This window comes from Heliconius melpomene, chromosome 3 (genome assembly GCF_056956725.1).
Source record: "Heliconius melpomene rosina isolate 202511_hmr_F chromosome 3, ASM5695672v1, whole genome shotgun sequence".
Classification (NCBI taxonomy): domain Eukaryota; kingdom Metazoa; phylum Arthropoda; class Insecta; order Lepidoptera; family Nymphalidae; genus Heliconius; species Heliconius melpomene.
Genome location: NC_140391.1, coordinates 8,124,160 through 8,150,767, shown reverse-complemented (window position 1 = coordinate 8,150,767; position 26,608 = coordinate 8,124,160). Strand labels below are relative to the sequence as shown.

At 30.6% G+C, this 26,608-nt stretch overlaps 4 protein-coding genes across 6 annotated transcripts; 1 reads left to right on the top strand and 3 right to left on the bottom strand.

Moving 5' to 3' along the window:
* Positions 1-1,572: 1,572 nt before the first annotated feature.
* On the bottom strand, positions 1,573-11,853 carry Tsp26A (Tetraspanin 26A). Of its 3 annotated transcripts, XM_085207519.1 has the most exons (9): positions 11,588-11,853; positions 11,057-11,177; positions 10,083-10,156; positions 9,198-9,272; positions 7,205-7,303; positions 6,726-6,905; positions 6,308-6,421; positions 5,194-5,310; positions 1,573-4,645 (listed from the first exon to the last, which is right to left on the bottom strand). In XM_085207519.1, the coding sequence occupies exons 1-9, from the start codon at positions 11,675-11,677 to the stop codon at positions 4,577-4,579; spliced, it is 939 nt and encodes a 312-aa protein (XP_085063645.1). In that variant the 5' UTR covers positions 11,678-11,853; the 3' UTR covers positions 1,573-4,576. The 3 variants fall into 3 exon arrangements, with proteins under 3 accessions (XP_085063645.1, XP_085063647.1, XP_085063646.1); XM_085207521.1 differs by lacking the exon at positions 5,194-5,310; XM_085207520.1 differs by lacking the exon at positions 6,308-6,421.
* A 1,863-nt stretch (positions 11,854-13,716) lies between these two features.
* Positions 13,717-19,596, bottom strand: LOC146540044 (chymotrypsin-like elastase family member 2A). The gene is made up of 11 exons (XM_085207959.1): positions 19,575-19,596; positions 18,825-18,990; positions 18,275-18,480; positions 17,993-18,195; positions 17,579-17,645; positions 15,954-16,125; positions 15,289-15,497; positions 14,834-15,027; positions 14,450-14,507; positions 14,244-14,288; positions 13,717-14,157 (listed from the first exon to the last, which is right to left on the bottom strand). The coding sequence occupies exons 1-11, from the start codon at positions 19,594-19,596 to the stop codon at positions 14,084-14,086; spliced, it is 1,416 nt and encodes a 471-aa protein (XP_085064085.1). The 3' UTR covers positions 13,717-14,083.
* Positions 19,597-19,930: 334 nt separating this feature from the next.
* On the top strand, positions 19,931-22,889 carry LOC146540043 ((11Z)-hexadec-11-enoyl-CoA conjugase-like). Its single transcript, XM_085207862.1, has 6 exons — positions 19,931-20,321; positions 20,781-20,911; positions 21,493-21,698; positions 21,952-22,137; positions 22,340-22,535; positions 22,625-22,889. The coding sequence occupies exons 1-6, from the start codon at positions 20,102-20,104 to the stop codon at positions 22,850-22,852; spliced, it is 1,167 nt and encodes a 388-aa protein (XP_085063988.1). The 5' UTR covers positions 19,931-20,101; the 3' UTR covers positions 22,853-22,889.
* A 66-nt stretch (positions 22,890-22,955) lies between these two features.
* LOC146540042 (venom protease-like) lies at positions 22,956-26,583 on the bottom strand. The gene is made up of 6 exons (XM_085207860.1): positions 26,502-26,583; positions 26,359-26,425; positions 26,106-26,238; positions 24,808-25,010; positions 24,340-24,536; positions 22,956-23,263 (listed from the first exon to the last, which is right to left on the bottom strand). Exons 1-6 carry the CDS (start codon positions 26,544-26,546, stop codon positions 23,090-23,092), a joined length of 819 nt encoding a protein of 272 aa, XP_085063986.1. The 5' UTR covers positions 26,547-26,583; the 3' UTR covers positions 22,956-23,089.
* Between the last annotated feature and the right edge of the window lie 25 nt (positions 26,584-26,608).

The following is a 26,608-nucleotide window of genomic DNA, read 5'->3' as shown; positions in this document are numbered from 1 at the left end:
ATATGTAATTACATTTCAATTAGTCTGTCCATACGGATTGAAACCGGTTATATCACTAAGAGCCGGTCAATATTTGGCACCTAATACTGCACTTAGGAGATTGTTCCAACATTTACTCGCGGTTATAGTTTCTATATGAACTACTAGCGGACGCGCACAGCTTCGCTAGCTTATTTAGGGGTGAATTCTAATAAACTATGAAACATGTGTTCAATGAAATATTTTTAAGAGTCGAAATTTCAAATTTTATAAAAATTGGTGCCGATTAAAAAAAATCGATACAAATTTTCAACCCCTTATTTGCACCCTTAGCGGGAGAATTCTAGAAAACTATGAAACACGTATTCAATTAAATACTTTTAAAAATCTAAATTTCAAATTTTATAAAAATCGGTGCCGATTTAAAAAAATTTCCATACAAACTTACAACCCCTATTTCACCCCCTTTAGGGTTATAATTTTTTAAAATCCCTTCTTAGTGGATGTCCAGATTACGAAAGTAAACATCTGTCCAAATTTCACGTTTCTACGCACAGCCGTTACGGCTGTGCGTGCGTCTTACCTCAGTCAGTGAGGACAAGTCCTTTTATAAATTACTAAAGCTGCTATGAGGGATGTGTTACAATATTATTAAGAGTACGTACTAAGTCATTTACATTCGCATTCACATTCAAAGTCTAGGGGAAAAACGGGACATTTATATTAGAATTCACCCTCCAAACTAAAAATAATTTCATAAATATATTTAATAAAATATTCGTATAATCCGCTAGTATTTAATAAAAAATGGTATTTTTCATTTGGTCCTAGACTACTTCAAGTGTTTAAATAAATAAAATATATTTTAAGAAACTATATTCTTCGCAACGATAAAATACCAATACATTTTTATAAGCACACATGAAAGTTTTCTATTCTATTTCAATTACATCTTATAGTGAGCTTATTTCACAATTAGCAACGACGTGTCGGGTCTTTTTGTGATATACTAACTGAAAGTAATGCACCATTTCTGTCCGCTTTATCACTCTTTACGAGAAGGACGTGACAGTTCGGACGTGTTAGCGGGAAATGTACTGGAAAATACTGGAGATTAGAAGGAATGTAACAACTAACTGGCAAAGACTAACTTTGAAAGAGTTATTTTATTACAATGTATGTATATGTATCATTAGATACTTTATTAATAATAAAAATTAAAACAGGTTCACGCTGTATCCCGCACACAGCACGGTAGGCAGAGGGAACCTAGTGTTAAGACACTCCGTTCCCCACGTTCCGTCGAATTTAGGCTTTGCGTATTGAGTGGCCGGACACAACGCCGCGCTTTCCCTCGATTCCAGAGCAAGGAAATGAAAATAGTAAGTATTTCATTTCTTCGGACGGGAATCGCACCCACATGTCGTGCTTATGAGCTAAATATAAGATATTGTCGTCAGTTAAGGTTTATTTATAAACATTATTTTCAAACAAATTCAGGCATAAAAAAAACTACTGGATATCATCTACGTTTATGAAATAAATTCCTTCTAGTATTATCTGAAATGGAATATCAAATAAAAAAATCCAAACTCAGCGTATAATAATTTATTTGAGTAAAAATATTATTTTTGAAAAATCAACATATTTTTGTGATGTAAAATAATTTCAACATAAACTACGTATAGCTTAGCTACAGTATACAATTAAGCAGGCATTTAATATAAGAATTCAAATTCAATAGCATCTCACTATAGTAGTACTGTAACTAAAATATAAATACCAAAAAACACCAAATTATTCGAAAATAGTTTCAACGAAGTTTATATTTACACTCTGTTAAAAATTGTTTTATTTAATATGTCCAATCGCGAAAAGCAATATAACTTGTTAATTTCCAATAATTTCATGTCAAAATCATACATATATAATGACCTATGACTAATGTTAATAATATAAAATATATAAATAAATGTGATTATATATATACGGCTATTTCTTACGGCTATGTTATTAGAGAAATCAGCTTAATTTGATTACAATAAACTTAAGCTACAACGAAAATCTTTTTTTTTACAATTTAATTATCAAAAAATATTTTTAATCCACTTAGATATTTACAAAGTTGTATAACAGTAACAATTGATGGGATATATCGAAAATTGAACCTGCAACTACTGGTATGCAACATTGTGCTATATTTGATAACAAGAAAAATATCATGAAATATATTGGCCACTCAGAATTTAGAAAATGGGTTGGTAATTAAAAAATATCTTTAAGATTTCGCATACAAGGACACAGCGTGCGTACTTTTCCGCCCAATTTTTGAGACATTGCGTGTTGAATCTTGGAACTCAACGCCGCGCTTAATCTTCTTATTAGACCAAGAAAATTAGTCATTCCCCCGACTAGGACATAAACCTACGACCGACGTGCAGTCAGTCGCTGCGCTATGACGCCATATATAAAAAACCAGATAAAAATATACAGGAAGAGTTTCAGGAAAACTCAAGCGGCCATTATATTTAACAATATTCTACGTTATATACGTTTCACGTACAGATTAATCTTTAAGTAGTCATAAAATTTAGTAGTGTTTGAATTTGTTTAAACATTTTCCCTTTTGTTTTCAAATTTTACAAATTGTAATAAATGAAAATGTTACATTTACAAAATACTTCTTATTCTTAATACAAAATCGCGTACTATCTAAGTATAAGCATAAAAATGAGATTATATGTCATATAAAATACTGTAAGGCAGTGTGATTCACGGAATTGATTCAAATCGTCTTTTCGAGAGATCAATATAATTTAAGTATTTGAAATATTATTGTCGTAGCGTCTGAGGAATATGCAAAGGAATGTTGTTAAGGCAAACGTGGTGATTGAACGGTGTGAGATCTATTTAACAAAAATCGATTTTTCCTGTTTAAATCGAATCGTAATCGATTTCTTTATAACTTGCAAAATAGAATGTCTAACTCTGAATGTCTTACAATATAAAATAGCCTATCTTTTACAAAATGTTATTTATTCAGATCTCAACACAATAACACGAGTACGTAACTATTTGTATATGTAAAAAAGGTATTAAAAACATCTTAATAATTAATAAAAGCATTTTCCAATACAAAAAAAAACAAAATACTATAAATACGCTTACACTACCTATTACTAAATTGTGCGACTTGTAAATAAATTTTGAGTTCAAATTTCACGTTATATAATTTCAATAATAATTTCTTTTGTAAATTGAAAAAGTTATTTAAATATACATATATATACCAACACTAATTGAGTATTGCCTAATCACTACACATAAGCCTATATTATATAATACGTCTTATAATACATTAATTTTAATATTGTCAGCCATTATTCTCCTGCAGCACATCACACGATTAAACCTCCGCCTATTTTTGATTATTAACGAAGGCAAATGAATAGAATGGTCGTCACGATAAATGTAATGAATAGGAACCTTTATTAGATTGATGGATATATTATCTGTGTATTCGCTTGTCATCTGTCAAAATTGGCGCGCTTTTTCGAAGTTTCTTGAGTATAAAATGACAACTTTAACAGGCAGTCTACAACTAGAAATACAGCTTCAACAATGTTGTATACATATAACTCTAATACATTTCAATACTAATTACATCTCACAGCTCCCGTTAAGGCTTAATGGACATTAATTGAACACACACAATGATAAAAATTGACTTCAAAAATATTTTTTTTTAAATGCTTACGGTGGGTTATAATAATATTAATTATTATTATTTTGTATATAGTATGGTAATATTAAAATATTTTTGGAAGGTTTTAGTTGGAAGGTCATTTTAGTTTGTTTTTGAAGTCAATCATATCACTTTAACACGTTGGATAATTCTAATAACAACTGCATTATAATAATGCTTATGATAATAATTTGCTTATAGATTTGAAGAATTCTCCAAGGCATTAGATAAATCGATGTAAAAGGACAGATATCGATTTTTTAGGAAGCCGTAGGGATAGCAAGATGGATGACATTAATTATACAATAATATAGTACAGTTTTTACGTTCACAATTATTATAACAAAAAATCTGCTATGGCAGCAAAAATGGCAGTATTTGGGTAAAAAAGTTAAACAAATTAAGTACAAAAAATGTGTTTGAATAAATACTTGCAACCAAAGTTCACAAATAGCACGAGATTCATTGGATATAAATAAACAAAAAAAAATTAAAAAGAGTATAGAATCGATCAACCATTATAATCTCAAATAAATTAATAGATTGATTAATCTGTGTTACAATGAATTCAAAAGTCTACAGAATAATACTTTAAATATAATACTATTAGCTCTTACAAATCAAATGACGACAAAATACATAACTTGTGTATACATCTTTGATACTAAGAATCTATTTTACAAATATATATACTTATTGATAATGAACGATAGATTGATAAAGATTGAAGAAGATTGATATAGGTTGACAAAGATTGATGTGGATTGATACAGGTTGAGGGTTTGAAATCATATTTAAAATAAGGCGGAGCATATCGCGGGTGAATCACACGGCCGCAGGAGAAGCTGATTGTCAGTACCATTTCGCTTTCTGAGCGAATATGTCCGCTCGGAGGTTCTGAGCGAAACATATGCCGAGAATCTGTAAAGTATATGATTATTAAATTATAATATTACAATTTAATTTGGATTAAAATAAGTAGCTTGTTCTGTTGCTGTGATTTTTTTTTTATAATTTATCTCTCCTAAATCTGTCGATCATTTTTAATAATACTAATGATTGTTTTATAATTTCCAAGTAATTTAAATAAACAATGTAGATTCAATAAAAAAAATATTAAAACAGATTTTTAAAATATTGAAATTCTAATATTTCTATGTCGACAGTCATAGTATTATATTAATATTATATACAAAAAATGTTTTACGCAATATATACACAACAAAATACCAACCTATATTACGCTAACTACTTGAGAAAATAAATATGTAAAAAATTGTTTTTATACTATATAGTATTGAAATCTAACTTTTATTAAAGCCTTAAAGCCTTTTGAACGAAAAAAGTGTTGCATATGGTGTTATGTTGCAAATTATTATAAATTTCTAGCTAACTTAACGTAATAAAAACATGCTAAAACAAAACAAAAAAAAAACAAAGTGTAAATCTACAAAAAAAACCAAACTTACTTGTGCAAAAGCAGTACAAACAGCGGACGTTGCTACTATCAATAGATTATTGTCGAACCACTCTTCGGCGGCCTCAAGGCAACCCTTCTCATATATTATCTTAGCTATGTCAAAACTCTAAAACAAAGAGAACTAAACGTAAACGACACGACTACTTCACATATGATGGGAGTATGTACGTATTAAATCAAAACTGGCTTTTTACCCCCCAAATAAGACATAGGGGTGTTATAGTTTAATTTATTTGGTGCATCGTAGCTTTCTTTATCCATGATTCAAGAAAATCTTTTCAGCCACTTCAAGATTGTCAGCTCGTTTATATTTTAGATTTTTTTGTTTATATTTTAGAGCTTTTTGTGACGGAGGTTCTAAATAATCAATTATTGTTTGATAATAATCATATTTGAATTGGCATATCTTTAAAAAAATTCACAGACAAAGCCATCTGATATCATACTTTATTAAAATAATATATAAAATAAAATAACATAATCTATTACAGTAAAAGGCAACAATAAGGAAAATAAATTTATAATACAAGCTTTTGTAGCTTGGAAATGTACAAATACCTAAAACATTGAACACCGATAAACAAAATGTAGCAGTATTTACAAGAAGCTGTGCAATAAAAGCACATGACGTGTATCGAATTTATACTTCCTTGCCTATATATTTGTAGTTTTATTAACTTTTATTTTACTATAAATATATATTTATTTAGGAGTAAGTAACTTATTAACTATACAAAATGAGTGTTATTATATTTTTTTTTCTTTTTTGTTATAACATATTTTTCCTTTTTTAATGTTCTTTCCGTTCAGTTTATAAAAAAATACGACAATTGTGACATGACATATTCACCAGGCCACATTAATAAGAATGACATCTCAACTTAAAATTTTAATCTTTTGGATAAGTCAAAATAAAAACGAAAACGTTGCTTTTATAAGTATTTCAAGAAAGACAAAACAATCAAATTGTGCTAATCATTTCTAAGCCCATAATAATTTAACTAACAAACAGATCAAACCCTACTAACCTATTGTTAACAAATGAAAAAAGGCTTTATAGAAGTATAAATTCAATACACGAACTCGCTTGAAACAGTAAGGACCTTCAACGCGATGGGCGCCAGTACGGCGGCGGCGACGGGCGCGAAGTTGCGTTGCAACCAGTCCTCGGACGCCGCCAGACACCCGCGCTCGTGGATCACGCGCTCACTCGCTTGCTATTTACCGTCGTTTGGTTATAAATAGCTAATGATGTATTACACTGATATTCTTTTACAGATTATTTAAGAAAAACTAAGCGTCTTTTCATTTATTCCAAACTGTACCTTACTTAGAGTATGACAACTCCATTTAATGATAATGTAGGAAGGATCACTCGTTCACTTCCCTGATAATCATCGTCATTTAGTGTGTTTTTTGTATTATTGTTCAGCAGAATTCACTTAACGACAACGATGAGACGTCAACAAAAGATTTCTTACTTTACACCTAAAATATCCTATGTACATTAAATATACTCACATAAGTAGGTTTCCTAACATCGTAACCGCACTGCTTGTTCCTTATAATGTCCTGAGGTTTGTTCCTGCAACAGCTGAAGGGTACTCCGCACGCCTCGCGCGAGCCGACCGCGCCGCTCGAACAGTTGAAATAGTCGTTCCTGTCCCAGTCCTTGGGACCTTCCACGCCGCAGCATTGTAACTGTAATGATAATAATATAAAATTTATACAACTTTCTTAACAAGTGTTGAGAAAGTACTGAGTTCCGCCACTCAACACACAATATCTGGAAGTGTACGTGAATCGTTTGTACAAGTTTGATGGCTCATGGAGTCGATTGGTGTTTGCAATATCACTAATACTTGTGAGTTTTAATGGATATTTTAATCTCAAAACTTTTTTACAACTCTACTATTTAATTAATAAATAATATCTAAAATCATATTTAAAAATATGAAATACTTGTTTTTTTTTTATCTTATATCATTGTATGTACATACCCAATCCTCTTGTATCCAGTCTATCAAATTCTGTTGGTCAGGGTCCGCTCTATAGTTAGTGATGAAAGATTGGAAGCCGGTAGTTGCTTGTTGTTTTATCTACAAAAAAAAACAAAGATATTAGGATCACAAAAATGTGACTGTAAATCCGACTGGTGGTGTGTTCGAGTCACACTCGAGGAGATGAAATACTTATTTAAATTTATATTTCCATTTCTTCGCTCTGGTGTCCGCCACTCAATACGCAATGCCTCCAGAATTCGGCGGAAAGTGGGGAACGGAGTGTCTTAACACTAGGTTCCCTCTGCCTACCCTGCTATGTGCGGGATACAGCGTGAAGCTATTTTTTTTTTATTTAAACTCAGTTTACGTTTTTGTTTTCAACAGTAAACTCAATACACAAAGACTTGTTTCATAAATTATATCTATATTTTACAAGCTTTTATTTGCTCTTGATATAACTTATAATAAATAATTAATTTAAAAATACTACAATATTATACAATACTTAAACTACTAAAAGTACAAAACAAATTTAAAAAAAGATATAAGTAGATGAGTGTTATTCACGATGGAGGCGAAATTATTACAGTATAAACTACATCGGACGGCTTGTTATTATTAAGATTGTTAGGTTTCATACTTGTGTGTGCAATTCAACGAGGTAATGGATTTATATTGCACAATAAGTTTATTTAGTCATGACCTCGGTCTCATGCCAACTAAAGTTCTTCCTTATATAATCATATTTTTTTTTTATATGCGGAATGTGGCAAACTAAATTTAACAGCATACTAGATTTAAAAATTTACCCATAGAAATGTGGGACACGCTTAGTTCTGATATTCATCTTCAATTATCTAATTATAATATACCAAAAATATAGAGCCATTGATATAACAAAATAAAATTGTAAAAGTTTTTAAGAATGTCGATGAAGATCGATAAGAACGTTATGTTACTATCAACGTTGCCAGATTTTATTTAGGTAAAAACTCGCGACTGGACACTTTCGCCAAAAGCGGGATAAAAAATAACAACAATGACGATTTAATTTATTATTTATCCATGAAATATAAAATGAATTTCAATTTAAAAGAATAATGAAATAAGTCATCTGCTATATAAACAAAAGATCCATAGCGCATTTTTTTAATATAATAGAAAGTCACAATATACATACGTAATCAATTAGATATACACAATTGGATAGCGACACGCCCCGGCCCCACCCGTTTGAGAATCATTTTTTTCTCAATATTGACTCTTTTGTTATGATAGTTCTCTTTGAAACAGTAGTACAATATACCCCATGTTCCAAAAAGAAAGTAAAAACTTTTGCAACATATATTTTTTTTTATTCTTAGAAGCAATCTTCCGAAGAATTAGAAAGCTTCCTAAACTTACTGCATCATATATGTAGAACGAAATTAAAATTGAATAGAATGAATTTCTTATCTCAAAATGGTATTTATGGACGTGGTACATTAGCCTCATCGATTGGTTAAGGCTGTTCGTTTGAATTTACTGACGTCAATTTACAGTATGTTAGTCTACAAAATTATATGAAAATAAAGAAAATTATTTACTTACATACAACGACATCTAATTATAAACGCTTCGATTAATATAAAGCATTAAAGTATAGCTTGTCAATACTTTTCTATAATAGATCCATCAATATTATATTATTAAATAAAAAAAAATGAAATCATCTTCACTTTTTCACTATATCCCGCACACAGCAGGATAGGCAGAGGGAACCTACCTAGTGTTAAGACACTGTTTCCCATTTTCTGCCGGAACTTAACGCTGTGCTTGTCCTCGACACTTTAGCGAAGAAATAATTATAAATAAATATTTCATTCTCTCGAACGGCTCAAAGGGTTCGAACCCACAACCAGTTGAGTCTACCTACACTTTGTACCCTGAATCACGACTGGCTATTATATTATAATAATCGAAAATATGAATACATCATAGTAATACTTACCCAGTCTTTAAAAACAAAGAACAGTATTCCAGCCGTCATCTCAGCCAACAGTAGAAGAGCTAGGAATACTGCGTACTGAAACAAATTGTTATGTGTATAAATAAGATACATTAAAAATATAACAAAAAACATATTTAAAAGAAATGAAACAAAAGAAGAAAGTGACCTTTCAATCTAATTTGATTAAAAGCCCAATTCCAAAGACCACATATTCTCAAGGCCATTAAGACTATTTATCACAAGACCAACAAGGTAATAAAAATTCATTAACTCACATTTCTCACTTTCTAATTGTAAATTGCTATATAAACATAACAAGTTTTGTTAATCTAAGATATTTATAGATAAAGAACACTGGTAATAACTCTTATGCCAATTAAGGATATGTTAAGAACAAGTAAAACAAACTGTCTATCATTTAGTTTTTTAAATGCTTTTCATCAAGCATCAAGCTTTTATTCATATTTTTAACTTTTATTTAAAATCTAGATCAAATGTACGACAGCAATGATAGCAAAAATATATTTATGGAAGTATTTTTCAAAATATATGAAAGTATGCATTATCTTTTCAAGCTACATTTATAAACACTTTAACTTGCTCGACTTTTCAGAAATCAGACAGCAGCTATTTCTCATAAGAATTGCAATAAGCTAACATAGAAAGAAATAAAAATTCTACATGGAGAAAAAAATACATAAATATAGCTTCACAATATATATTTTTATTGTTATATTTTTTTATAAGAAGCCAAAAAGATTCAATATAACATAAATTCATTGATATAGTAATAATTAACGACTTAATCTCCTTAAAAATTATGTTAAGGTTGCTGGTTGCATGCCCACAAATACAATTACTATGTATATAATACAAATAACTTACACAGGCTAACAAGCACGTGTTCTCACGCAAGGCGCCGACGCAGCCAGTAAAACCGATTATAAATGTAATTGTACCTAAAAATAATAAAATATTAAAAAATATATATAGTACAGATGCTCGTGGCCTCCATGGAATTAGAAAATGCAGCCATACATGACTGCACAGATTTGAGTTTGAGATTTTTCTTAGATTTAAATATATATATTTTTTCTTTAAACTTAAAATAAAATAAATCAGCTTCACGCTGTATCCCGCACACAGCAGGGTAGGCAGCTTCATGCTGTATCCTGCTGCACACCTAGTGTTAATACATCATCAGATCATTATTATTTTACTTAAAATATGTTATAATTTACAAACACATAATGATAATTAACGACAAAACATAGAAATAAATGCAAAAAATGTATGGCAAATTAAATTGAGTAATATTTTTATTCTTGAATTTTTTAAATTTTAATAAGGTTAATGTCCCAACAACACTGTTTTAAATTTGACTCTAAATGAGCTCATGGACATGCATTGTTGTAATTATTTCAATGTTAATTAAATATGACCAGAACAAAGGATTTTAAAATATATACTCTCTTCTATTAAATTGACCAATTTATTATATTCTCTTCTATCATTTAAGTATAAATAGTTTTATAAACCCTTAAAGAGAAATTATTCTTATAATAAATACAATGATTGTGGATTCAATTCCCACTCGAGGAAAAAAATTACTTTATTTTAGAATTATTATATACATCCTGTTAAAACCACAATAAATGTGTACCATTTGAATGTAACAGTATAAATCAACATTAAATATGACTTTCCACAACAAATCGCACAATGGATGGAAAAAATGTTTCATTTAAGATAACAAATTATTGTTACAGGAAATTTACATAACAACCACATTCACTGATTTACTAAATATATATAAATACATATATAAATTTATAATAAGAGATCTATTTATAACTCACCAACACATATTAAAATGAAAGCAGGATCCAAAGCAATATTTGTCAAGCGTGAAAGATTATTAAATGTATCTTTCTCTGACCAAGCCCACACACCTATGGCCAACACAATAAGGCCAAGAAACTGTAAAAAAGAATGAAAATTGTGACACTTAAATAAGACTCTTTTGTTTATTTTTTTCATACATTATATATTCAGCTTTACACTGTATGTCACATTAAAATTCATTGAATATAATTATAAAAATTTACGATTCAAAACTAAATTTTATTAAAAAAGTCATGGTTCTCTAATTTATAATTTTAATTGCGTGTAATTCGAAATTGTTATTGTAAGATTGTCTTCAAAATTAAAGAAATATAGGTGAGATAGAATAAATGAAATATAGGAAATAACTCAGTTTTAGGTGAACCTTGACTTTAATATCAAATTTGAAACATTATGAGTCACAATTCAGAAAATCAATGCATCTAAATTATAAACTCTGTAAGCTGTTCACTTAAATAGTTGAAATTTAATACATAAAAACTTACCCAAAATAATACATTCACTCCAAAAATTACATATTTTAAACAACAGCTGACTTCAGTTGTGTCACGTCGGTATTTTCTTATGCCAGGCATTTTATTTTCTAGTTAACGCATTTCTAAATAAAAAGTCAATGCTATTTTACATATAATAAATTAAAAAACGGTATTTTAGTACTACATTTATTTAATTATAGAAATATTAAACAAAAGTCAATAAAAACAAAGTAGGCCAAAGACCAGCTAACTGCGTTTGGGTTTGGCGTATTCTAATGTTGCCACTTCAATTTACTAAATATTTACATGACATTCTTAATTCTAATTTTAAACTATTTTTATTACAATAAAATAAATATTGTCTTCAAGTTTACTGGCACAAAAAATTCCCATTATAGAATAATAAAATGTTATCTCCATCATTCCTCAATATTGAAAATATGTAAGGACGAAAATGAATCCTATGAATTATATGTTATTATGTTTTGTAACTATATATTTTACTTTAAACATTCAAAGAGAAAAAAAAATGATAAATTCATATACATAACACGTACCAAACAATTATTAGTCATAGAAAATAACCTATTTTAAGCTCCACAGATATTATTAGTTTTTTTAGCTTGGCTACACTGACTCATCTTTCTGAACAAATGATAAATTAAAAATATCTCTACATTTTACATTAGCAATAGTTAATACCGAAGTGTTGTGAAAATAACATTACATTTTTCAACTAGCGGATATTTAAGTATTTTGTAGCAATAGCATGTAACAAAACTAGCACTAAAAGTTTACCAAAATATATTATTGAAATCTGCATTTAAAATTTGGACTAAGCTGTTTCTGAGATCAATATAAATCTAAAGATAGACATAGATTTAAAATCAGATTTTCAAAAATTTCTTGTCCATATTACCTATTAGTCCCCTAATACTATAACAATATAGGGACCTAAGTATATTATTTTAGGTAACTGATCACTATGTAAATGTTTCAGATCTTTGATTTTAATATACATACCAAAAAAATACAACAGCGTATACCTATGAGGCTATTTATTATTTATTAGATGTCCACCAAACCTGATCTTTCAGACTTTTTTTGAAAATGGTGAGATACACATTTTTGTTCATTATATTATCAATGAAAAGTCATTTGTCTGGTCCTAATAAAATACTCCTCCAAACATTACCACCTCCACCTAGCAATTAGAATTTTAAGATTGAGCATTCATTAAAAATTACGATTTGAAAAGGAATATACCTACTACGAGTACTTATTTATGAAATATTTCTCACATTTTGAAAATGTTATTCCACATGTAGCCTTCCGTCCGTCTCATACGGGAGTAGTGTCCATTTTATGTCCTGGAACTCTGGTGTAAGTAGTATAGTCCGCCTAAGGTCCTACCTTGTTCGAACACACAGTAGGGTGTGTGTAACTAACATATAGGCCGCTTTGCGGTAGTGCGCTCGATTCAATGGCTTAGGTATATTGATGTCATAAATAAACATCACGAATCATCAATTTACTACAATCTTAACAAGCGTAACAAGTACCTACCTTCAGAAAGATCTCATACAAACGTCCCGGAGAGTTCAATAATGAGTGTTACAGCGGCGGTCTGGTAAGACTTCACGGAGGGATGGGGTGGTGCCCTTATGCTTTCTTCCTTTTATTTAACAATTTATAAGTTAAAGCGGGGAAAGAGAAAGACCGGACGCGCTCTTGGCTTTTCTTCTGAAGAGCTCTGAGTTATGGCAATGCAATATTGTTGAGTTTCCAGTTAGTTAAATAACCTTTTGATGGTATAGTACCTATAACATTCTTAACTTTATTATCTCAGAATCTCTAAAAGATTATGGGTGACTCACGAACACCACGAAAAAGGTTCTAACTACTGTTTATTGGTTAGAACCACATCACCAGACTCACTAGCCAACGCGTTGTTTAATAAATATATAAATAAAAGTTGTTCGAAAATTCAGTTACACATTCTTAGTATACAAAAATATTTATTTAGAAAACATATTTTAACGTATATGATTTTTTTTGTAACACCTTACCATCGTTTCGATAGTATCAAATCTGTTGCTTCTATTTCGAGGGTAATACGCAGAAAAAGAAAGTCTTAGTTTGGTGACATTTATTTATATACATTTTTTATTTTGTTTATTCCTATTCATAATAACAATACTTTTACTAGATTGTATTACAAAATTATACATATATTTAATTTTCGTTTAGGTTTGTTTTTGCCTTGCTATGCCTTGAAGATAGGCATTAATCTAACTGTATATTCTGGTTAACTATAAAAATCTTCATAGTCTTGTTGTAATCAATTTTCACACATTTATTTTAATAAATATTCATAATAAGAAATTTAATATTTTTATAAAATAATTAAATTTAAAAGGACCAATGGTTTTTTTTACAAGAAAAATGTTTTAAAAGGAATATTGATATAAAAATATATATTTAATGTTTTATCGCAGGCATATCTTATTGACAAGTAATCCCATCTGCTGTATTCATTAAGATCCAAGGTATGTAATCACTAACTTTCGTGTATACACCTAAAAATTAGAATAAAATTAATTTAATTCATAATTTATAGATAGTGTTCGTTATTGAAAAGAAAAAAAAGAAAAAATACACCAACCCGGATATCGTGGATCTGCACAACCTATACCCCATGAAACGATACCTAAAAATAAAAAAATACAATTTATACAAACAATTCATATTAATAAAAGTTTTATAGAAAATTTCGTTATTTAAATTGTTTAAAACGTCGATTTCCGTTTCTATGTACTTCTTGACTTTCCTGTTAAAACGTGGATAAAAATGTATATTATATAAGCTTACCCGCTTGCACATATCTTCCTGTATTTTCAAATACCACTAATGGCCCTCCGCTGTCACCCTAAATAAGAAAATATTGTAGGTAGAGTATAAATGTTTGTAAATATTTTAGAAACACGTAAATTATTTTAAGTACATGCAAACCATGTCAGAGTTTTGAGATATCTTTATATACATAGAATACCATATTTAAATTAGCTATATAACAAATAATTTCTACTCTTCGAACTAAAAAGTTATAATGACAAAAAATGTAAGCGTATATGTGTAGAATACAGATAAATAATTTATTTATTACATATACGACTATTTTTTTTTATAATCTTTTTATCATGGAAAAAACTAATATATACAAATTTAAATCACGTATAAACATATGCTAGTTACCTGGCAACCATCCCTTCCCTTACTGAAAGCACACATCATCATCGGCTTCAAATGAGCTGATAACTTCGAATTCATACAGTCTGTGTCGCTAAGTATGTTAAGGAGTGCTTTCATGAGATACCTCGATGACGCCTTGTCAACGCCAACGCGACCCCATCCTACTATAGTTCCGACTCTACCGCCAAAATTTTCTCCTGTATTACGCTGATAATTTCAGTTTATTGGAGAAATTAATATAAAACAGTAAAAAAAATTGGGGCACAGCGGAGATGGTCTGACTGTATAAACTGGTTATAGATTTCGTCCTATTCGGGTAAAAAATATTATTTAAATTATTTTCATTTTCCCGAAAATACGCGACATTGAATGCCTCAACTCTACTAAAGTCGCATTCTTAGTGTATCTACACTAAATTCTCTCACAGATATAATCATAGCAAGTACTTCAATACTTGCCTGGCATTGGTAAACAAACAGGTATAATAACGCTATTGAATTGAACAGGAGAACTCAGTCTCGCAATAGCAATATCGTTTTCATCTCGTACAGCTGTTGATGTGAAGTCTTGGTGGATGACAGCGTTCGAAAGAGTTCTTTGTTCTACATTTCGTAAATCATCTAAACTATCAAGACCAAGCAAGGCTAACATTGTTCTGAAATCATCCCTGTTAACAATAACTACTTTTAAATAATATATAAAAACCAAAAAAATATAAATAAATAGTATATATATATGTATATATCGACTTGTTTTATTTTTTTATGTATAATCTGTAATATAAATGACATAACAAACATTTAAAAAAAAACTCGGAAACTTTTTAAGAACATTTAAAAATATAATCAAAGTTCTAGCATATCTTGGTGTTCGACATTAATGACGAAAGTGTCTTATAAAGGAAAACATGTCATTGGGTTTTTATAATTCTGCTTGTATCAATATAATATGTTAATATATTTACACTAACATAACATAAAATAACTTTTGCAAGGTTATTATTGTTCTAGACTTAAACTTAATAGCATTCATATGTGTGTAATTTATATAGATTAAGCATATATTTCTAGTAAGTTTGTTTATAAAAATAATATAATACAAAATTAGAATAAAAGAACCATACCATCTAAAGCAATGTCCAGCACTCAGCAAATGCCTATCTGTTATGAGGGCAGACCCACAGTGAACACGATTGTCCTTTAGAATAGCAACTGTCCATGGGAACGAATGGGGCTCCGCTCTGCGACCACCGACTATCCTCATTGATACTATATCATCAGATGGCCTGCCACATTCTGATAAATCATAACATGGTTTTAAATAAAATATTTTTGGTTTCTGAATCTGGTTTATTAATTTCAATATTAATTTATTGGCAAGAAAATAATCTGCTAAATTAACTGTGATGACTCTACCATGCAATTGCTTATATTGTAAACTATATTATAACTGGGTATATCATGTAAGAAATCCGAATTTGGTCGCAGTTATTCACGTGACTAATATTGTAAATTTGATTTTTTTTTATATTTGTTACTCTATTTTATTTTCTATTCCATTATGAGCATTATGTAAAAAAAAATCTAAGATTTCATATAAATAAAAACAGCGATACAGTTATTAACAAAGAACAGCATCTATCAGCGAATAATTTACATAATTGCATATAGAACCCTTAATAAAATTATTGTAAAATAATACTTACGGCAATAAGAAGCCCAAATAGTCTCTATCTATAAAAAAGGCATCATTTCAGCATATAATAATGTATAAGAAAATATGTTCACAAAAGAAAATGTTACAGACCTGAGCTAAAACAGTGATTAAAATAAATATTTGCCACATATTAAAAAAAATCCACATAACATTTATATACTATTCTTGTGAACACAACACTGCACTGTTTCTGCGTTCAAGCAACGATACTTACCTTATTTATGGCTTACGGTTTAAACCATACAAATTGTTCACGCCTATGTCCTCGCAACGATAGAACATACGTTTAGAACATTTATCAAAGGAAATAAATCAAGAAATTTAATTTCATTATCAAAAATAACGTTTTTTTGTGAAACATAAGCTACTTGGTGTAAAACTAGAAAAGGTAGATAGGTTAAGGCATCTTTAGGACAACACATTGTACCTGAGATGTAGAATATTTCAATAAAACAGCATGGAAAATCAATTTACATCATGAATAATAGTATTTTTTTACTAGTATGCTCGGTATAGTTATTTATTTCATGTTAAATAAATGTTATAATAAAATTTTTATAACCAAAAAACTAAATTGTTGTTAAACTTGGAAAATTCGAGTGTTTGAGATGTTAGTCTAAAAATATTTCTAAATTTAAATCGACTCTTAGCGTTTAATATACTAACATATTAATTACAGTATAGACTTATTTATATGTAAAATAAATGTATATTTCAATTAGTACATAGAGTTTAAATACAAGATAATCCATCTTTGGTTTGCTGTCTTATCCAAGGTACGTATTTAGAAACCGTTGTATAAACTCCTGAAATTAAATAAATTATTATAAATTACTATTATTGTAGAAATATTCCGTATTAATATATAAGTATCGCACATACCCGGGTAATCTGGCATAGCACAGTCTATACCCCACGAAACAATACCTATAAAATTATGTCTTATTGTTAGATTTTATTATTATAAATACTTATCACGAAATGTAAAATCAAATTTTTGTCTAAAATTTACCTATAATACAAGGAACTTACCAACTTGGTACCACTTTTTATGGTGAGTCTTAGAGTGAGTTGAAAATATTGGTCCCCCGCTGTCACCCTGTAAACGAATTAAGAAGTATATAATATACCTAAATAAGTATATAAAAGATTTATGAAGGAAAAGTGAGTGGTAAGAGAGGTAGGGAGAGACCTCGGTTGACCTTCGAAAACACAGTATCAAAGATATTAGAGGAAGTTCACGTAAAAAGCATGAGGACCCCCCGGAGAGCATGTATGAAGAGGTTGATGACAGTGGACGAGGCGAAAGAGGTATGTAGAGACCGTAGCGTTTGGCGCTACGGTCTACTCCGCTAGGGATAAAGCGTGAAGTTAAGTAAAGTTAATAAGTATATAAAAACAAATAGTCAATAAAGAAATAAATCAAATATATTTCGTAGGAGTTACCTGGCAAGCATCCTTTCCTAAACTATATGCACACATCATTGTATCTGGTACCAGGTTATCCTTATATATAGATGATCTCCCACATATGTCACTGGGAACAATTTTGACTCTGGTTTCCAATAAGTATCGAGAGGAAGTAAGCGCTCCTTGTCTCGTCTTTCCCCACCCAGCTACCGTTAGTGGTATATTTCGAAAATCCATATCTATTAAAATTTAAAAAGAACTATTATTTAAAATTCAATTCCAATGGCTAATATATTTTGTTAGAGAAATTCAAATTACCTTCACTTGGCAAGCAAATAGGTCGAACTTTATTAGAAAATACTATTTTTTTGTCTAGAGTCAACACAGCTATATCATTGATGTCTCTGACGGCATTCGATGTGAACTTTGGATGTTTCACACCATTGGATAAGTGGAAAATACTTTGTGCAGGATCAAGGCGATCGTGCATCCCGATGTACACTGATAGATCTCTATAATGAACTCTGAAGAAATAATAACAAAAAACACATTAGCATACCTATTCAGTAGGTATAATTGAATAAACGCTATAGTTTGGTTCATGAAAGTACAGCGTTAAGTTCCGCTAATGAAACAGTATCTGATTTATTTTTATAGCAAATTATTATTTGGGTTATTCTCCACCACATAAAATATGGACATGGTAAGAATATTCAAGGGTATTTCAGTTTAGTTAATTTCTAATAGGATGTACATACTACATCTAGGATATAAATTATTTTGGACCAAAAACAACTCAAAGTATTCTTTGTCCATTACACCTATATAAAAATACCTATATAAATAAAAAATAATAGCAAAGACGAACCCAAAAGTGATACAATGTCCAGCAGTTAATATATGTTTGTCAGTGATAATGGCTCCCCCGCAGTGCAGCTTGGACCCCACCATGAGAGCCACTAGCCAAGGGTACTGATGAGGTTGAACTGTACTTCCACCGACTATACGACGATTTTTGCCAGCGATTCCACATTCTTATTTAAAAAAAAATTAAACAAATATTCACATAACTAGACATTAACAGGCTAGGTTCCCTAGTATTAAAACACTCCGTTCCCCATTATATAGCATAGTTGTTTTTTATGTAAAGTATATTTAAATAAATATCTATAAGTTATTTTACAAGCGAAATTTATAAAATTATATAAAAATATTACATAAGTATTCATCGTCCAAAAAATTATATAATGAAATACTTGTGTATAATCTTACCGCAAGTATTATTAAATTTGTTAGCTTGAACCTTTAAAACAAAAAAAAGTAGTTATCATTTACGATGGCGACGTTCCTCTAAGTATAGGAATAGGATTATTATTTAAAAACGCATAAAACTTACTAAATGTGTCGTCAAACAGAGTAAAATGTATATTCGTTTCATTTTATAGTTGTACATAATATCACGTTTGGGTGTAAGAGGAAAAACATGGAGATGAACATCGTCAGAATAATTTCGATAGCAATAAACAGTCGTGAATTTTTAATTAAATTCGTATGGATATCAAATATCGGCGCACTCGTGCGTTTGTGTAAAACGAATTCAGTTTGCGATAAATTTTACTTGTTTTGCTTGATGAGAACATTTTAATTAATTCTAAGTTTTAAAAAAGTTTCTTTGTAATAATAAAGAGTTTATATGGGAGCATTTTTTTCGAAAAACACGTTTGATATGGCTATTGGCCTATGTAGAAATATTTTATGGGGGGGTCCTACATTCTACCTTTGAACAGATAAGTTTGCACAGTAGTTATTTTTGTCAATTTTTCGACTCATTTTTTTTTTGTTAGTATAGACTGTTCGACTAAAGACTAGCAGCAGACTATTCTGGGGTGGGCACGGAACGGCGGCCCCCCCTCTTCCCACGCCCATAAATATGACTCTGGAATTATTCTCTTTATTATATTTATGTATTTACAGGTGAAAAAAAACTGAAATCCAACGATTAATTAGCATACAACAACGGGTTCATGTCCATATTGCTTAATGTATCTTAAAAACAATGCGATGAAGACACCAGACATATACAAAAGGAGCTGAATGGGGGAAAAATATTAGATACTCGACAGTAGTGGACACAAGTGTGTAACCATGTCTCCTAATTCAGTGTTAGAAAGTGAAACTCAAAATGGATCTTCAATTATTGAGGACAAAAATATTATAATTACAAAACGTATAGGCACAGATTATTCTTATCGACATGAAATTGTTTGGAAAAATGCAATTGGATTTTTAATTTTACATATATTGGCTGTTTGGGGATTGTTCATATTGTTCACTGGAGGCATTAGTTTAAAAACATATTTGTTGAGTAAGTATTAATGTTATGTAAACTACCGCTGGAATTTTTTTTTCTCTATCTATCCCTCTATCTTTTTTAGTTAAAATCTATTTTTATATGTGCGATATAAATTTATGATGAAAAAAACATAAAAATATCAATTTCATAAATCTTTCCAGCATTCTGAATTTTGACTTAAAATTTAAACCGAAACTTTAATCAATATTCCTAATATCGTAAACTTGTGCATTGTTTTACTTTTTAACTATGTAATTTTACATATTATAAACTAAATACTTAGACGTCTAAATTCCAATGAGTACAGTATATTGAAAATTGTAACAAAACTTCACAAGTATCGATAATCATTTTATTATTTATAAATTCAGCATGACGTTGCTTCACGTTCAAGTGACGTTATTATTTTATACAATCAATGCTAAATTAAAAAATAATATGTTTTTTACCTCTACCTTTAATTTCTTACAGCGGCATTCCTGATGGTTTGTGGATCAGAAGGTGTCACTATTGGGGCCCACAGATTGTTTTCACATAGATCCTTTAAAGCGACTCCATTATTAAAAGCGGTTCTTCTATTTTTTTTTACAATGTCCGGACAGGTATATTTACTCCAAATTTTATATGATCCATTGTTATAGTTGGCTAATTTCTTATTTATAGCAAATCACATAAATATATTTTTTTCTTATTTTATATTATTATCAGACATCCGACACATAGCATCCCTGCTGGTTTACACTCCGTTCCCCACTCTCCACCGAATTCTGGAGGCTTTGCATGTTGAGTGGCGGAACTCAGTGCCACGGTTTGCCTTGAAACCAGAGTAAAGAAATGGAAATATACATTTAAATAAATATTTCATTTCCTCGAATGGGGATCGAACACACTACCGGTCTCGTTTATGGACTATAAACTCAACTTCCCTCCACGCGTCACGCAACAGTGGAATGGTCTAGCTGCGGCAGTGTTTCCAGATCGATACGGGACCTGGGTACCTCCAAAAAGCGCGTCTATCTCCACCTTTAAGACCGGCAACGCATCTGTAGCTCTGGTGTTACACGTGGTCGTGGAGGTCGGTGATCACTTGCCATCAGGAGACCCGTACGCTCGTTTGCCTTGTCTTTTTCCATTAAAAACAAGGTTTATTATTATTTTTTTTTATTTTCTATTTTTCTTATAGAACTCTGCCTACATTTGGTGTCGAGACCATCGACTTCACCATCGCTACTCAGATACTGACGCCGACCCCCACAATTCCAAAAGAGGATTCTTCTTCAGCCACGTCGGGTGGTTGATGTGTAAAAAACATCCATATGTTAAGAGTTTAGGAAAACGCATCGATATGAGTGACTTAGAAGCTGATTGGATGATTATGTTCCAAAAAAAGTAAGAATTAAATAAGCAGTTTATCATATCTATGAGCTCTTAGGGAATGTAAGGGAACGTATTAAGAGAGGATTTTTCACAATTCCTTGAGAAAGGACGAAAGCAGTTTTCGGATCGATTCTAAAAAAAAAATAGAAATTGCAAATCAATAAGAAATTGTGTAGATTTTAAGATTTTATTAAAACCACTTTTAAATACTAAACCAAAAAAGTGTAAAGTTATTCCTTTTTTTTCAATAAATACTTTATTTCAGATATTATTACTATTTATATGTAATATCAGCCATAATCATCCCTGTGTGTATACCATATTACTATTTTGGAGAGTCATTTAAGAATTCTTTACTTTTTTGCTACTTCACACGCTATTTGGCCCAATTGAACGGAACCTGGCTTGTGAACAGTGCGGCCCATCTGTACGGAACTAGGCCTTATGACAAGTAAGAAATATCCTACAATATTATTTTTAATGGAATGTTAAATTTGTTAATATATTTATAACTTTAAATAATATAAAATTAAATATAATTATATTTTAATGTAAGTTAACGTAAGTGATTCAATATTTATTATAATGATATTTATAATTTTTTTATTACCAATTTCGTCATAATATAGTTTAATAAATAAGTTTATTTACAGGAAATTACAGCCCGTGGAGTCATGGTTTGTGTCGTTCATAAGCTTGGGTGAAGGATGGCACAATTACCACCATACTTTCCCATGGGACTACAAAGCTGCGGAGTGGAATATGCATTTCAATTCATCAGCGACTTTTATTAGATGGTTCGAAAAGCTAGGTTTAGCATATGATTTGAAGACGGCCTCCTCTAAAATGGTACGAAGACTGATATAAATTAATTTTACATATTTATCTCAATATTTTAACAGCAGATTAAATTATAATTTAAATTATTATTTTCGTAGGTGGAAAATCGTGTTTTAAAGTCTGGAGATGGAACCCACTATGCCCTCGGTAATGATCAGAACAGAAAAGCTGTCACCGCTTTTGGTATATTACATCCACTGAATCCCTCATATAATGTTGTGTACGATGCACCTGAAGCTGCTTTAGAAGATAAAGGCTTACCTCTAAATGATGAAAATGATGTGATCAATGTGAACGTGTTGAAAAGAAGATCTGCCAGAGCATAGTCATCTACTCGTTATTATAATGGACATGTTATAATTAATTTAAGACTATAATCTTAATAAGCTTTTATACGTTTTTAATTTAAATAGAAATGAATAAAAACAGTTTTTTATACGATATATTTTTTATTTACTTACAATATTTTACTGCATACTTAAGAATTTCAAAGTTAATGAACTGAACTAGAATAAATATTTAATTGAAAATAATATTTGCTTGTGAAATCTTGCATCAGCTCTTCAAAAACATTGACAATCTCGTTGAATGTTCTCGTGGATCCAAATCATATTGTCAACTATTTTAGTGAACAACGGACATACTTTGTCCTCACAAGATGCAAAAGTGACGACGCCTAGTAGTCTGAACGGAGAATTAGCTGCCCACCGAGTCATTATAGGACTTCCAATATCCTCCTTGAAATGAAATATTTTTGTATTTCTTAAATATGTTTTTTGAATATTAAGGAAATTCGATAATCTATACTTAAATGAAAAATTATAAAAAAATTGAATCACTGTGCTAATTGTGTATGACATTGTTTAGGATATAAGATTTACGTTTAGGATATAATTCTTTTTTTGTCAGCTTTTAGCATCGTAGGCCCTAATCTAACCAGTTAAGATAATCCATTCTTAGCTTTCCGCCCAAATTAACGCCCAAATCTTTTTTGATGTTTTTTAACGTTTTCTACAAGGGCGTGGAAGAGAAAATAATTAACTTCCTCGAGTGGTCATCGACAGTCCCTTTGTGGCACTATAATATTAATAATAATAATAATAATACTTCATTTATTTAAGTGACCAGAGACTCATTATGGTTAGTAAACAATATTTCTTACAGACTAGGTTAGTTACAATTATAGTTATATTTTAAATAAATGTTACAATACACATGAATCATCGCTGCACCGTCCCGTTCGCAACGGAACAGCAATGATTCATGTATATACAATCCAGTCTACTGGATGTCATGCTTAGTATTTTGTTGGCACTACCCCGTACCCTACGCACCAGAGACCCGCATCTTTTTCTCATGAGGGCGTAAAAACAGTCAACACGCGCTTCAGCGAACATGCCTGAGGCACTGCAGTATCGAGGTAGCCCCAACAGCATCCTGAACGCGTTATTGTACTGAATGCGGAGAGCGCTATAGGATTTTTGAGTATATCCTGCCCATAGGCTGCACGTGTAAAAAGATGTACAATATGCTCTAAATAATGTTATTTTAACATTGGGTGAACTACGTGCAAACCTACGAGCAAGCATATTCGCCCTCACCGACAACGCTCTCCGCTCCCGTTCAATATCAGTATCGTCTTTTAAATCAGAGGTCAAGTAGTGGCCAAGATATTTAAAACTATCCACCCTACCTAAGCTACAATTAACTATGACCTCGAATTTCCGTTTTTTCGGTCTCTATTTTAAATATTTATTAAGATACAAATTAAGATAAGTTCTGTTTAAATTCTACATTTATTGTTGCTTCTCACCTCACACACGATACTCCTAGCACCCACCGGTCCAAGGCAACCTTTATCATTAAGTGAGATCTCAGGAGGATAAACGGAAGTTCTGGAACAAATTCGTGAACCTAATGCTGGTAGTGTTGTTACTTGACTCAAACAATATTCCGTTTTATTCCTCGTCCATGTTGCTGTCCATACCAATTGGTCTATTTCTCCGCTATCTGTACGTTTATTATAATGACATCAATATAGTCTTGTATCGTTCTGTCATCTATTTTCAATTCAGATAGAAGCATACTATGTTGTTTCATAAATTATTATTATTTTATTTTATTTATAATAGGAAATCTTAAAGGACAGTTAATATTTAGAAAGAAAGAATGCTAACAATAATAACCGACAGCTATCTTATTTTTATTCCTTAGTAAAATAATATAAAAAACGTTTAAAACAATTAAAAATTTAAGTACTTTAAACACTTTTTCTACTTACCATATACTGGCATACAAATAGGTGATATATATTTGCTAAACATCACGTTATTTCGCAATCTTAATAACGCCAAATCATTAAATTTCCCACTAGAAAAATAGCCTGGATGGATTAAAATCGCTTCTACACTAGAATTCAACGCATGGTCACCTTTACATAACTCTAGTGCACCTAAGGTCACCTTAATATCTTTTGTTGATTTTCTGTGAAACAAAATTCGATTAATTTGGTACAAAAAATCTTAAATGTATTTCAGTTTTATATAAAATATATATATATGTAGAAGGAAGAGATTAGAACAGATATTATATTATTTTAGATGTTTAATGATTAGCTTTAATATTATTATCTGTAGCAACTGTTTATAATATGACTGGCTGTGTTCATGTAAAAATGACAATGTGTCAACACATTTGTATAGCTTTGGAGGAAATGATCGAAGACACTAATTGTTGATTATCGTAGAATTACGATTGGCTGACATATGTTTGAAAGACTCCTATATGACTTTTATTAGACCAGTGAGGTAATTTGACCAATAACGCGGAGGCTTATGCCTTGAGTAGAGTCGTGACGTGTGATGATGAAGGGTTCGATTTTAAAATAAGGAGGGAGTTGACGATCGTGGAATGATTTGGTCTTCTGATGTTTTGACGATCGTAAAATGATTTAGTCTTCTGATGTTTTGGAGAAAGGAAGGACGAGTGACGAGTGTCACGAATCTGCTGCGTTATTCCTGCTTGCATTAACCCACAATGGAGCGCACAGGTCCAATAAGAGTCATTTGCGAGCAATCTCCTACATATATCTATATATATAAAATCGAAAGGTCACTCACTCATCACGAAATCTCAGAAACTACATGTGCTAGGAATCTCAAATTTTGCATAGGAGTTACTTATAGGACGTAGGTGCTCGCTAAGACGGGAATTTGCAATATTCGACTTCTAAGGGGTTGTTTTTGGGGTCGAAAGTTGGTATGAAACTTCGTTACTACAAATGCTAGGAGTCTCAAATTTTGCATAGACGTCACTAGGACGTAGTCATGGAGACAAAAATTAATAATAACATAGTTCACGCGGGTGAAACCGCGAGCGGGCCGCTAGTATATATATATTTGTATATTTTTTATTTACGTTTTTTAAGTAGTGCACCATTTTGGTAACCCGTAATGGGTTACTAGTAATAATTTTGAAAGCAATATAATTTTTCCAATTTTTTTTTATTTTTAATTAGATTTAAAATCTTGTAATTATTAAACGTTTAATGTTAATTATTACCATTAATTGTTTAATTACCCAATCAAAGGAGTTGCCGCAGTAATAACATGGCGATCAGATATCAGTGTTCCTCTTATAGTGTTTTTACCGGTATAAATCGTTGCCAGCCATGACATACCATGAATTGCGTTAGTTTGTGATATCCCACAACCTGATAATATAGGAAAAAAATTAAGAATCAATTTTAGCCTGCAAGGGAGCACCCTGTACATAAAAAATATATAAATATAATTGCTATGGTATATATTGCAATAATAAAAAATAAACTTACGGCATAGACAAAGTCTTCTGAACCTCGTATAAAATGTTACCAAATTTGTAGTACTGTCACTAGTGACCTACAACATTTAAAATTGAGCATAGAAGAAATAAGATAGATAGATATATTTATATGTAAACATAAAAAATACTTACTATATGTACGCCATAAAATAAAACAAATATATGAAGCAGACGCATTTTACCAGGTGCGAAAAGAAAATACTCACAAACTATTTTAGGTAAAAGTTTTTAAGCCTTCA

Excerpts from the sequence above, each read along its gene's own strand:
- Tsp26A (XM_085207519.1), bottom strand. The coding sequence starts at position 11,677 with ATGCCTGGCATAAGAAAATACCGACGTGACACAACTGAAGTCAGCTGT. Across the intron at positions 10,157-11,056 it reads TTTCATTTTAATATGTGTTG|GTACAATTACATTTATAATC; the intron begins GTGAGTTATAAA and ends TATTATTTTTAG. Across the intron at positions 4,646-5,193 it reads TTTGTACTGCTTTTGCACAA|ATTCTCGGCATATGTTTCGC; the intron begins GTAAGTTTGGTT and ends TATACTTTACAG.
- LOC146540044 (XM_085207959.1), bottom strand. The coding sequence starts at position 19,596 with ATGTTCTCATCAAGCAAAACAA. Across the intron at positions 15,498-15,953 it reads GCTGGACATTGCTTTAGATG|GGATGATTTCAGAACAATGT; the intron begins GTATGGTTCTTT and ends TATTGTTAACAG. Across the intron at positions 14,158-14,243 it reads TGCAGATCCACGATATCCGG|GTGTATACACGAAAGTTAGT; the intron begins GTTGGTGTATTT and ends TCTAATTTTTAG.
- LOC146540043 (XM_085207862.1), top strand. The coding sequence starts at position 20,102 with ATGTCTCCTAATTCAGTGTTAGAAAGTGAAACTCAAAATGGATCTTCA. Across the intron at positions 20,322-20,780 it reads TTTAAAAACATATTTGTTGA|CGGCATTCCTGATGGTTTGT; the intron begins GTAAGTATTAAT and ends AATTTCTTACAG. Across the intron at positions 20,912-21,492 it reads TTTTTACAATGTCCGGACAG|AACTCTGCCTACATTTGGTG; the intron begins GTATATTTACTC and ends TTTTTCTTATAG.
- LOC146540042 (XM_085207860.1), bottom strand. The coding sequence starts at position 26,546 with ATGCGTCTGCTTCATATATTTGTTTTATTTTATGGCGTACATATA. Across the intron at positions 26,239-26,358 it reads CAGAAGACTTTGTCTATGCC|GTTGTGGGATATCACAAACT; the intron begins GTAAGTTTATTT and ends CTATATTATCAG. Across the intron at positions 24,537-24,807 it reads TATTTGTATGCCAGTATATG|ATAGCGGAGAAATAGACCAA; the intron begins GTAAGTAGAAAA and ends ATAAACGTACAG.